The following is a 13,877-nucleotide window of genomic DNA, read 5'->3' on the forward strand; positions in this document are numbered from 1 at the left end:
ATGGCATTAATGTCTATGAGTCACAAAATAGAATAATAAATTGTAAAATATATTCATTGATAAAGCACTCTCTCAATGTTAAATGCAATTAAATTCATCTGTATTCCTAGGGAATGAGCTCCAGATACCAGAAATAGTGAAGAACAAAAGGATTTTAAAAATAATGCATATTGTATGACATATCTATTTTAATTTCAAGAAAACACTAACAAAGACCAAAAAAAAAAAAAAAGGAACCTTTGAATCCCTGTCTTTTTTTTCTTTTTTCCAGAAATTGAGAGGATCTTTCATCTATAAAGAGGGTAAAAAAAAAACTTTAGTGATTCACAGGTGGGAGAAATGGAAGTTTAAAAATGAGATGGTCCCATTGTGTTAATAAAACAAGTCAGACAAATGTGATCACCTGGCTGGGTGATTCTTTTCCTACCTAAGATGACTCACTCAGTTAATTTAGTGTATAGCTATCAAATTTAAAATAAAAAAAAAACATTTAAAGGAAAAGTGCATCTATAAAAACAGCCACCTGGAAAACTTACTTTAGGAGTTACACTGGAAAATTAGAATTCTCATACTGTTTTATGTAGTGATGTATTTCCAGTGTTGAGTTTCATTTTATTTTGGCCAAAACTAAAAATTGAATGGGATCGTACAATTTTACCACACCTTTACAGTACAAAAAGGAGAAATATGTAAAATATATTTGTGAATACAGCCTGTAGGATACAATAAGTGCTTTCTGACCACTCTGCTCTTTTTTTTTCTCCTCAATGTTGTGTATGTTTTTCCGAAAGCTTTTCTTTAAAAGTTAAATATTTTTCATAGTTCTATTAAGTTTAACAAGCCACAAGGATTTACTGAGTCACTGGTTAATCTAGGGCCTTTATATCCCCTTAAATAAATCTTTTAGATTTGTAATTAGTTCAAAACAGTAAAACATTATTTCATAGAGTATGTTATATATACTATTTATAATCATCTGTTAGACATAATGAGATATTTATGAGTTCCCACTGAAATTATGGCATTATGTCGTATAAATGTCCCCCCCAAAAATATTTTTCTTTTCTCACCATTTTCTTTTCTCACCTTTCATAAATGAGAAAGAATTAACTAATAAACTCCTGGCATTAAGTGTTAGATTTTATTAGATGAGCTTGTGTGAAGACTTGACATTGCATGCAGCATAACTGATAAAAATGTTAGAAATTAGCTCAACTTCTATTTACTCAGGCCAAACTTTCCAACTGAAAGAAGTCTTTAAACATAATTAGCACCTAGTAGTACTCACATATTTCTTAAGGAGCAAATTCCAAACTGCACATTCAGTTGAATGGGTCTTGAAGATTTGGGAGTGCCCCTGGCCTCTTCCAACAGGACATAGAGAAAGTGCTCAGTGAGTTTGCGCTGGGTGAATGAAACCCTTTTGAGCATCTACAACATGTAGGGCAAACTATCGCATAGGAGTTCTGATCCTTTTTGTTTGTTTTGGGGAACCACAAATAAAGATAAACTTATATTTAGCCATACTAATACGTTATTATTCAAGCTTAACAATTATGATATGAGCTTCTTTGCCTAGGAAGAAGAGTCATAAAATACAAACTACATAAATTTAGCTGGGGTGCATATACAAATATTAAAGTTGAATAAATGAAGACATTATCAAAAGCATATGGACTTACTCTGTAGTACCTAGAGAAGCTAGAGCTGACTTGTAGCTCCTCCCTGGTAATCTAACAGGCCAGATGACCTGCATTTGATTTTATTTGATAGAACATATTAAGTCCTTTAGCGCTTTTTATTGTCTTTTAGGGAATGTTTTGTTATAAAAATCTCAGTTTCAACCCAGGCTTTTCTGTTCTAACATAGACAGTAAACAAATTTGTTTATTCATATATGAGCATTTATCTTTTTCTGGATGTATAGCCTTGTATTCCTAACCAGACCAACAGAGAATTTTTCTTCCAGGCTCTTCAAAATTTACTTGGTTGTGTCAGTGATTACAGTGGGATTTTATCTCTCGGTTTTCAACTTGTTTTCAAATTACTTCGCTCTAAACAATTTAGGTAGTTTCATATGTCTTTTCAGAACATTAAGTGCTTAATAAATTATTCCTTTACTTGCTGTCCCCTTTTGCATGAAAATATTACGGAAATCCAGTAAATGGCACTTGAGGCTATGAGCTGAGGGAAGAGGAGATGTCTTAAAAAAAAAGCTCTTTCCCTGAACATGAATCCCACAATTAGAACTATTTCTCCTTAGTCTGCTGAGGAAGTAGAAAGAAAAGAATGAACAGCAAAATAAAGATGAGACAAAGAGGTGATGCTTGCGCCTGTAGACGCCACATAACAAGATGGGCCTCCTTGGAAAGTTGGCTTGGCTTGGGAAACACTTTGGTTTTTGTTTTGTTTTAAAAATTTATTTATTTGTTAGAGAGAGAGTGCCCATGAGAGCAATGGGAAGGGGCAGAGGGAGAGACAGAATCCTCAAGCAGACTCCCTGCTGAGCGCAGAGCCCAACACAGGGCTCAATTCCAGGACGCTGAGATCATGACCTGAGCTGAAACCAAGAGACGCTTAACTGACTGAGCCACCCAGGTGCCCCGACTATATTTTTTATCGTGGAAAAAAATCTATCTCTTGTGCTAAGTAAGATTGTAGAACATCGTCATTGCCAGTAGCCTCAAAACTAAAGACTGTTTAAGACAAAGTTAACCATGGCTTTATGGTTAGAAAGCCTCTGGAAGAAAGAGCCCTACTCTTCACATCTCTTTGACAAGAGCCAATTATTTCCTGTATAAATCTTGCTATTTAGGTAGTATTTGTTTTAATTGACATTGTCATGGCTTATCATGCTTTTGTGTGTTAAAACAGTTGATCTCCAAACTTTGAAGTAGCTTTATTTAAGAAAAAATTCTTAGAATGGGACAGACGATGATAGTTACATTTTGGTGTTGCAGATCCTGTGAAGCCATCTGGCAGCTCCATACAGGCGCCGGTTGATTTACCTTTAGCTGTAAATACAGCACCACCATCCACCCAGGTGGATTCATCCTCCGCTGTTGCACCTCCTCCATATCAGCTAATTAACCTACCACCACACCTAGAAACCCTTGGCATCCAGGAGGATCCTCAAGACTACCTCTTGCTAATCAACTGTCAAAGCAAGAAGCCTGAACCCACCAGGTAAACCACAAATTTGTGTGGGGGGTGGGTGTGTGTGTGTGTGGGTGTGTGTGTACATTTAGAAATCTTACCTTTAAACTCTTTCAATTCTGATTCGAAGGTTTAAAAGAAACCCAACTATATAGATTTATATTTTAGGCTTATTATATTTCAGGGTATATTCCTCTAACATTTCTGATATTCAGGAAATTTATGGGAGAAACATGTTCTCTACTATCTAGGCAGAGAACACTTGTACCTACAAGGCTCTTTTGGAAATCTGTCTCCTGTTTCATAGTCTTTGTTACAGACTCACAGTATTACTTGCTTAACAGATTTCACTGATTTATAAATGGTGATCTTGCTCCATTTCTTATGTGATTGTAAACCAGCCAAGGGTCATCTTTTGTTTCTGAAGAAGGAGAGGAATACCTACTACTAGAAGATTTTGAAAGCAAAACGATTCCATTGCAGTGAGTGTGTTGTGGTTGCTTTGGATCTGTGTGAGAAATTAATTATTCAGGTAAAATCCCAATATAGCAAATATTATGGGATATACAAATTGGGTTTTAGTGAAATTTGATGAAATCAAATATATTGCTAAAAACTAAAACTTTCCAATCGTCGTACCCAGCAGTGAAGCAGAGCTTACTCTGACTTTATACATTTTTAAGTAGAAAGAAGCATGTGGATTTCAGTGCTTGCCCAAAGGTATCATAAAGCCTTTCCCAAATGCTTGGTTTCCCCACCATCTCCATTCCTGCTCCTTCTTTCCTTCTAAGTTATATGATATTTTAATTTGATCATTCTTGTCAATTTGCTGTTAATTGGAAGGCCTGAGGTAACAGTGAGAATTGCAGCCAGAAAATAAAGATCGGGGAGCCCGTTTCTACCATTAACAGCAGTGTGGCAACTAGTGATGTTGGGGATATTTACATCTTGATTTGCAATATATAAAAGTGGGAATGAATTGCATAGTAGATATGAAAGATATTTTTTAAACAGAATGATTGGATATTAAGCATTATTTTATTTTATAACAAAAAAGTTGTTGTTTTCATGGAGAAAGTGACTGTTACCGGGCTAAGATCATACAGAATGCTTGTTCAATTTTTATACTGTCAAGAACCACAGTTTAGTTGCTATGAATTATTCCCTGAGGTATTGGAATACAAACATTCCAAAGTTGGGTTTCCGCATATTTGTTGTAATGGGATTTTACCTGTAAGAGCAAAAAAAGAAATCTTTTTATAAATCAACACTAGTTTATATCAAATTCTAACTTGATTTTGCTTGTTTGCTGTGAGTATTTAAAATTACACATTCGCAACTTTGTTACCTGTGCTACTAACTAAGATTTTATTTTATGGAGGTTCAGAATTATTTTTCAATATCAACTTTTTTAAAGCCAGCAGCTAAGTGGCAGTTTTCAGTGCATTTTCTTTTTATATGGTATCTTTCATTGATCTCATTGGTATTACAGCTTTCCTGTTGTAGTGGAAATTATGCTCAGAGTCCTTGCTCAGACATATTTTGTATCTATATTTTGCAGAAGTGACAGTTAATTGACAAATATTTATGAAGTACCCACTGTGTGCCCACTCTTCTGCTAGGTGCTGTGAAGGTACAGACTAATTACATAAGATACAGCCGCCTCAGATACAGTCCCTTCAGAGTTTATAAGTGAAGCTTTTGAAGAAGTCAGAACATGCAAAAACGTTAAGTGTTTGTAGATGAAGTCAGGAGAATTGCCTTGCAAACTCTTATTCATCCTGCAGGACTCAGCTCAGGCATGTATTCGTCTAGAAAACATTCTCCCAAACTCCCAGCCTGGACTAAATGCCTGTCTGGGTTTTCTTAGCATCCTGGTTGGGCCTCCTAATCTGTGTTTTATCACAGAATTGGAAATAGCTTGATATTTTAATTTATTCTTCACTAAACTATAAGCCAGTCAAGGGCAGGGAGCTTATTACTCATTGTACTTCTAGCTTTTCTTAACTCACTTTTTTTAATTCAGTGAAGTGCAAATTTTAGAATATGTGTAGGTGCATTAGAAATTCTTAGAAGGGACAGTGCAAGTATTTTTAAGATGGAGGGTGAAATGCTTCAAAGGAGGAGTAGAATTTGAACTACACTGGTTGGTGAGAGAAAAAGACCCTGTCCTTTGCAATCTGCATAAAAATTTTTTTAAGGAAAGGCAAGGTAAGAGTGAGGGGTGGGAGGAAGCTAATGAGGAGGAGAGCTTGCCCGTAGTAGAGGTTCCACTGGGGGAGAGTAGAACATAAGATAGGGCATGCCAGATGGAGCCAGCGATGGTAGCCTCAGTACCAAGTGGAGTTGTCTGTGGACTTTTTGTAGTTCCCACAGCCTGTTGGGACCCTTAAAAGGATTTTCTCCAAGTAGATGAGGGATATGAAAACCATGTTCTGAAAATACTGACCTTACAGCAGTATAGCAGTATGGTCCCTTGGGTTCATTGGAAAAAGGAGAGACTGGAGGAAAGAAGTCCGCTAGGACTTCTTAGGAGGGTTTAGTAGTGTGAATCATAGCAGAGACCCAGATCTGAACATGAGGTGGTAACAGTGGGAATAGAGAAGGGGAATAGTCACTTGGTTAGAAGAAGAACTTGGTGCCTCGGTGCTGGAGATCAAAGAGAATGAATCAAAGCTGATAGCGTTTTGAGCCTCGAGATTCTGGATGAAGACATTTCTTTTAATGGCAAGTCAGAAAGGACAATTAGAAGTAAGTTGAGTTTGGTTTGGTACACACAAGCAAGGTAACACCAGGATAACCAAGTAGAAATATATTTGAATGGTTTGAAAATACGGGACTTAGAGTTCAGAGTTGTTAACATTCAGTGGAAGGTGAAGTTATAAGAAAGGAGGATTTTTAAATGGTGTGTGTGGTAAAGCATTAGAAGACTGACTTCTGTTGGCTGTTCCAAGGTAGAGACGCAGGAAGAAGGAACCAGTCAGTGAAAGAAGGGAATAATCAGTGAGGGAGAAGGGAAATGAGGATGTTGCAGTATGAGCTCTGTGATTCCAGTATGAGCTCTGTGATTCATTCAAACTCTATGGAGAGTTTGAATGAATAAATGGGATACATAGTGCCAGGCATTATTAAGAAATCAGGGAAGATCAGACCTTAAAAAGACTATCAAAAGTTATTTTTCTGGGGTGCCTGGGTTGCTCAGTTGGTTAAGCGACTGCCTTCGGCTCAGGTCATGATCCTGGAGTCCCAGGATCGAGTCCCGCATCGGGCTCCCTGCTCAGCAGGGAGTCTGCTTCTCCCTCTGACCCTCCCCCCTCTCATGTGCTCTCTCTCTCTCTCAAATAAATAAATAAAATCTTAAAAAAAAAAAGTTATTTTTCTGAAGATTAAGTTCAAGTTCCTACAGGACTTTGGACAACACTCGCAGTAGTTATCTTGTTAACCATTAAGGAAGTGCATGCAGGGTGCTAGTATTGTTAGCTTCATTTTGGCTTCTACCCAAATTTTGTGTTACCGCAAAGGGCAGAAACTAGAAATGTACCCAAAACATTAAGTATACTCTAATGAGAGTTCTGAAGGTTAATTAATTTTTGGAATTGGCCAACTCTGTGGGTTGTATTTTGATCATCTTTACAGTATTGGCTAAGTGTTTGTTAAAGAAAATTAGTAGAAAGAAAGATACACAAAACCTTTCAAGTTGCCACCTCCTTGTAGGTCACATTGAATTTATGCAATACCAGGTAATCATTAGACTGTTAGTCTTACAGAACAACAGTTGCCAGAGGTAGGATAAATAAAGAGCAGTGGACCAAGTTGATAAGTGTTGGCACGAGGTTTCTGCATGCTCTTCAGAGGAAATGCTTTTCCTTGTGTCTATGCCTTAATCATTTACCTTTCTCAGAATTTTGTATCTTTCTAATTCCAGTGCCTCAGGGATCATGGTTTTATGTGTGGATTTAAGAGGTGGAGTTGGGGGTGTGGGCCGATACAGGACAGGCATTAGGGAGAACGCTTTTGGTGGTTTTGTGGTGGTGGCTTTGTTGTCTGGTGTATAATCATAAAGACTAAGAAACATTCATGCTTTAAATCTTACGGATCGCACAAAAAATCAAATGAAAAAAAGCCATGTATTTTGATTGCTAAGCTATAAATATATTTATTAAAATGTAGTCTTATGTCTTCACCATGTTTTATTTTCTGTCATTAACAATTTTTATTTAGAACACACGCTGATTCTGCAAAATCCACCTCTTCTGAAACAGACTGCAATGATAACGTCCCTTCTCATAAAAATCCTGCTTCCTCCCAGAACAAACACGGAGTGAATGGCTTTTTTCAGCAGCAAATGATGTATGACTCTCCACCGTCTCGTGCTGCATCTGGTTCTGTAGACTCCAGCCTTTATAACCTGCCCAGGAGTTACTCTCACGATGTTTTACCAAAGGTGTCTCCATCGAGTACTGAGGCAGATGGAGATCTCTATGTTTTTAATACCCCATCTGGGACATCAAGTGTAGAGACTCAAATGAGGCATGTATCTATTAGTTATGACATTCCTCCAACACCTGGTAATACTTATCAGATTCCACGAACATTTCCAGAAGGAACTTTGGGACAGACGTCAAAGCTAGACACTATTCCAGATATTCCTCCACCTCGGCCACCGAAACCACATCCAGCTCATGACCGATCTCCTGTGGAAACGTGCAGTATCACACGCACGGCCTCAGATACTGACAATAGTTACTGTGTCCCTACAGCAGGGATGCCACCATCACGTAGTAATACCATTTCCACTGTGGATTTGAACAAATTGCGAAAAGGTCAGCTCTAACTGGCTTCTACTGTGTTAGAGGTTAATGATAGAAAATATGTTCATCTGAATATTTGTTCTTTGCAGCATCGTGTGATGTTAAATGATAGTCCTTTTTTTCTTCAGCTCTGCAGTTGCCCACTCATGTAGCGAAGCTATCAGGGTCTCAGTAGACCGTTGGAAGGGTGTTTGTGCATGCGGCGTGTACCTGAGTGCATGTTCTGCTGGCAGGGAGAGAGACTTGGAGTTTTTCACCCCTGGAGAAGTATGGCCTTAGTAATACGTTCCTGCCTCAGGAAGTGTGCACCCCTCTTTCCTGCTTTCCATGTATCCTGGGTGGGTGGACTCTCTACTGGGGCAGAGGAGCAGGAAATGGACCAGCCACAAAGCCTCTCCGAGTCATCCCTTTCCTGTATTTGTGTGCCGTTATGGCTGCTTCTGTGTCCCATCTGCTGGGCTCCGTTTCCTTCCTTCCTCGATAAGCAGTTTATACGTTGTGTCTAACTAGTAAACTCTGTTCCAGTCGTGCCATTCCACTTTTGTTTGGTTTTATTTATCTCTAAAGCTCGGAATCTTCTCTCCCCTTACCCTGGCCACTTCACTTAGTCCTACACCATGTCCCAGAGCCTACCAAAAGTTACGGACCTTGAGAGGAGAAAGATTCAGTCTGGGTTACACTCTGAGGTTCTTAAAGTCCTAGAAATAGAAGGCTGGAGTTTAAGGTGTCCATACCCTAAAAAACGTGTGCTAACGTTTCTGTATGTTGTGGTAGAGTTACCCACCTGTCCTAAAGAAAATAAAGATTTAATGCATCACGAAGAGTAATAATAGGGAGACTTGACTTTAGCTATTCACTACCAGTTTCTGATTCTCTTTATGAAGTGGCTCTGTAATCTGATTAAAGGTTACTGAGATATAAGTTAGGACCAAGGTGGTACAGAAGCTGAGAAAAGAAAAGTATTTCTTTTCTCCATCTTTAAATAACCCATCTCATCCTGGGCTTAGACATTCATTCATTGTCGTAATCAAATGCTGGTAGTGGTCAGCATATTAGTGAGTGTCTGCATTTTCTAGTGATTTAATGTGCCCATTCGGGATATTATTCTGTGAGCATCTTTTTAAAAAACCTGTGTGTGTGCACGCATACCTGCACACAGGTGTGTAAAGAGAGAGAACAGACCATTCTGAGAACTGGCAAAGGTGGGAAGAAATGCTGATCGTTTGTTTTCTGTTTTAGATGCTAGTTCTCAAGACTGCTATGATATTCCACGAACATTTCCAAGTGACAGATCTAGTTCACTTGAAGGCTTCCATAACCACTTTGTAAGTATAATTGACCTTGGCGTCATCAAGTGTGTTTCACTCAGGATCTTCACACGCAGTGCCCTGAGACTAAATGAGATCACGAAATACAAGTCCCCTCAGCTCCGTATGAATAGGTGTGACTTACAGTTGTGTTTCCCTGTTTGCTAATAGTTTCTGTTTATTAAAAGAAATGTATGTGTGTTTTAGAAAATCAAAAATATATTGACAGTGGGAAGCGTATCAAGTGAAGAACTGGATGAAAATTACGTCCCAATGAATCCCAATTCTCCTCCACGACAACATTCCAGCAGTTTTACGGAACCAGTTCAGGAAGCAAATTATGTGCCAATGACTCCGGGAACATTTGATTTTTCTTCATTTGGAATGCAAGTTCCTCCTCCTGCTCATATGGGCTTCCGGTCCAGCCCAAAGACCCCTCCCCGAAGGCCAGTTCCTGTTGCAGACTGTGAACCACCCCCCGTGGATAGGAACCTCAAGCCTGACAGAAAAGGTAAGGAGAGCATGGCATAGTGAAAGGGTTGGGGCAGGGGGGGTACCAGTTTAGATCTGCCAGCTTAGAGCTGCACTTAACTGTCATGAAATCCCAAATGCTATTGGGACTAGAAATTCTGAAGTATTTCATATTACCTTAGTTATCAACTTGTTTTAAGTGCGATACTGCTATTTGTAGATTAATAATTGTTTTATGTTGATGCCCGGGTGAGGTTTCTGTCTCCTGTCTCTAGAGCAGAGGTTACAAACTAAAAATTACTCACAAGGTTTGGCAAGCAACAGGAGAAAATGAGAAACTGGAATGCACTTGCCCATTCTAAATGGAGTAACTAACTGCTCGTTGGCTATAATCCTTTGTTCACTTGTGTGAAAATAACGTGGGCCCATATGGGCAAATCATCTGATGTGTCAAGAGAAGCCAGAAATTTCATCTCTTACATGTATTATCTTTTGATTTTTGAATTTGATCAGCTAGTGTAATTTAAAAACAAAAACCAAAAAACACTGCAGACAGACCACACCCTTCTACAGGCTAGCTGTGGTCTTTGGCTGCTGGTTTGTAACCTCTTCTCCAGAGTATATAATATAATATCAACTCAGACTAGAGGTTATTACGTGCATTTGACGTAATTCTTTAAGAACAGTGAGGCTGTTTGTAAAGTCTTTCCAGTCTGTCCGTATAACAGCTTCTATAAAAATGATTCTGCCTTTGCTGGGGTATAAATGCTTCTAGTCTGTTCTTTCATACTGGCCTTCGTAAGTAACACTGAATTCTAGGGTAGCATGGTTTGATAAGAATTCAGTATAAACGAAACTCCAAACTGATAATACATATCCAGGTTTTTAAATTTGGGGTTTGAGTGGTTAAAACCCAGACATCTAGCTGTGTTACAGCATGCTGTTAGTGTGATTTAATCTTGACAACCACATAAGTTAGTATATTGGCTGTGTGATGAGTTGGCACCATTTCTGGGGAATTCACATTTGAAGTCTCCTGTGCTGTACACAGCTTTTTAAGGGCATGTAATATCTGTGTAAATTTCTCATTAACCTGGGTTTTTAGATCATTACTATTTTTCTGATTAAGTTCCAGTTGTGGGGAACAGAGTCTGAGACTCACTCAGAGTATCTGAAGAAAATGAGTTTTGTTTTGTTTTGCTTTTAAGTAAGTAAGTAAGGCCGGTCCTGTGCTGAAATGAGAAAAGTTACTGGGAACAGAAGCACTCTCAGGGGACCGTCACTTTGTCCTGCTGTCTGCATTTCTGTCCTGTGGGAAGTCTTTGTATCTGCTTTGTTCTGTCTCACATTCTTTCCTTCTTTTCTTGTTTTCCTGCCCTGGATCCTCTACGTGGTTTCTGCCTTCCAGGAGCTGTGGCCTACAACGCCCCTTTGTGGCCTCACTTCTGCCTCCTGGCTCCTTTTTACATGCGCGCAGCTTCTGCATCTGCTGCCTCCATCATTGTTCACTCACTGTAGAGTGCTCACAGAGAATTTGATTTCTCTTATTTGTCTTTTCACACCAGGCCATAGGATGGATTGTAGGCCAGCCCGTAGATTGGCTGCCACTGGTCAGCTGCCCACCTTTGGTCTGACAGCTGGAAGGATGGTCATGAGTAACACCCACGGCCACCCACACAGCCCCAGCAGCAGGGCTATAATCAGGGGTGGTTATCTTAGAAAGGGTGTGAGCATCACAGGCTTTTTATTTGACAACTTTTCCTTTTGCTTCTCTTTGTCCTCATTTGTCTTTAAATCTATTTAGGCATTATTAGTCATTTTCTTTGCATACAAAATGCAAAAGTATGTTTGAACATGCATAGATTTATAATTGAGTTCACAGGTTGCTGAAGAATTAAGGTCCAAGTGTCATGAACTCTTCGAAATACTGAAATACTCATTTTTAATGCTAAACTGGTTCTTATTACTTTGTGTGAGCAGCAAATCTCTACTTTTTTTTTTTTTTTAAGATTTATTTATTTATTTTGGAGAGGGAACGAGCATGTGAGCACGAATAGGGGGAGGGGCAGAGGAAGAGAATCTTCAAGCAGATTCCCCCGCTGAGCGCAGAGCCCCATGCAGGGCTCGATCTCATGACCCGTTAGATCATGACGCTTAACCAGCTGAGCCACCCAGGTGCCCCATCAGATCTCTACTTTTTAACCCCAAATGTAAGTTTTTTATCTGGAAGTCCTACATAAACGTAGAGGTGGTATTGTTAGGGTAAGTGTACAAAGCACCTAGCCCTACCTACTATACTTCTCTGCCTGCCCCTTCCTTTCCTCAGGCTCTGCAGAACACAATTCGAAAATTCCTGGTATATTTCAGTTAGTGATTACACCTGGTAAGCATAATGAGGAATCAGAAAAGATCCCTATTTATATGTTAGAAAAGTTTTAAGATCATAATGATAGGCTTTTAGTATTCTCTAGGTCTGACAGAGCTCATGTACCTCATATTATGATATATATCATTTTATGTATATATCATAATAATATGGCATGTGTACTATATATCATTTATATTACATTTTATAATGTAATATAATTACTATATATAATTACTGTATATAATTACTATAAATTATATTTATGTATAATTATACCTCCCTATGTATATATAGTGAAAGTACTATATATTCTAGTATGGTAGCGGTTAGTTGCGCTAGTTCTCTAAACCAACCTAAAATGACTTTACAGTAGAACAGAACAAAGTAGGTTCTTGGTTACTTCTGGAGGTTGTGTTCAGGCTTTTAAAAAATTAAGTGAACTGTTGAGAGACAATCTTGAGCTATCCAGGTGGTTTATTTGGTATCTGTGCTTAGGTACAAAATGAACTGAGAAAGCACCCGGAATAAAATACATTGTTTTTGGCAAAATCAAGGAGACTAGGTTTAGCAAAACAGGGGAGGTTACTAAAATCATAGTAATAAAAAAAATGGTTTTGCTTTTCTTTTAGTACTGTTTTACTTTTTAAATAAATATACAAAAGAGAAAGCATGAGAGACTAACTTAGCAAACTTTATCAACTCACTTTAGGAAGTTATAACTATTCAAGAAAAACACATTGAAAACCCAAATTCAGACCTTGGAACAGTTTATATTTAAAAACTTAAATTGTAGGGGCACCTGGGTGGCTCAGTCGGTTAAGTATCCGACTCTTGATTTTGGCTCGGGTCATGATCTCAGGACCGTGGGATCGAGCCCCATGTCTGGTTCCACACTCAGCATGGAGTCTGCCTGGGATTCTCTCTCCCTCTCCCTCTGCCCCTCCACTACCACCAGCTCCGCCCCACATGCTCGCTCACTCTCTCTTGCTAAAATAAATAAATATATCTTTAAAATAAATAAAAATAAAAACTTAAACTGTAAAACAAATGTCTTATTTGGTCATGAAATTCTTCACATGCATAGCATCAGATGAGTCTGTTTTACTTTCAAATTTTGTGACATCAGATACATGACTCAATCTATTCCAGTATCTCTTATTAACTGTACCTCATAATTAGCAAACCTAATTCTATCAAATATGGCTTGATTAGTTTCAGGGCCCCATATAACTAGTTCAGTACCCAGTGTAACCAATTTCTGTGGTTGTCTTCTTTGGAAGAGTCTACAATAAATGAGTGACATTCTCATCTTGTTTATACCCCCATTTATAGATGTCAGCTGCTGTAATTAGTAGTACAGATAAGTTTTTCGAATACTTCTGAGTAACTGAAGCTTCAGAAATGCATAGATGTTCTAAACACTTACGTTTAATGTATTTTCATGGACCCTTTTGCCCATCACCCAACTTATGGTAGCTATATTTTCACCCCTACTATTTCTGTCACGGTAGGATTTGTTACAAACCAAGTTTTGTGTATATTAATAGAGGAGAAAAGCATAATTTACATATATTGTACTAAATATAGGAAAGCAGAGGAGTCATTGTAAAAGCAGGAAAAATTATGTTTTGATTGTTTCAACTGAAAGTTACATTTTAATTGAAAAGCAAGTTCATAAAGTTTTGGAAACTTCTGTAAGCTGTCTATCGTGGCTTCTCTTAAAGTAAGTCATTACCTGAATCTACTGTATTTAACCACTATGCTG

The 13,877-nt window shown here is 38.4% G+C and overlaps 1 protein-coding gene across 4 annotated transcripts in view; it reads left to right on the top strand.

Annotated features, from left to right (window-relative positions):
- GAB1 (GRB2 associated binding protein 1) overlaps nt 1-13,877 on the top strand; it is a 125,232-nt gene that overhangs the window by 86,838 nt on the left and 24,517 nt on the right. For 2 of the 4 annotated variants that reach the window (XM_045880386.3, XM_045880388.3), the window contains exons 3-7: nt 2,960-3,185; nt 3,557-3,637; nt 7,377-7,978; nt 9,206-9,291; nt 9,481-9,784. In XM_045880386.3, the coding sequence (XP_045736342.1) occupies nt 2,960-3,185; nt 3,557-3,637; nt 7,377-7,978; nt 9,206-9,291; nt 9,481-9,784 (1,299 nt within the window). The remainder of the gene's footprint in view (nt 1-2,959; nt 3,186-3,556; nt 3,638-7,376; nt 7,979-9,205; nt 9,292-9,480; nt 9,785-13,877) is intronic. The other 2 variants (XM_045880387.3, XM_045880389.3) reach the window with 1 other exon arrangement.

This window comes from Mirounga angustirostris, unplaced genomic scaffold (assembly GCF_029215605.1).
Source record: "Mirounga angustirostris isolate CCGP_5_RB_7025 unplaced genomic scaffold, mMirAng1.0.hap1 SCAF_2, whole genome shotgun sequence".
Lineage (NCBI taxonomy): Eukaryota > Metazoa > Chordata > Mammalia > Carnivora > Phocidae > Mirounga > Mirounga angustirostris.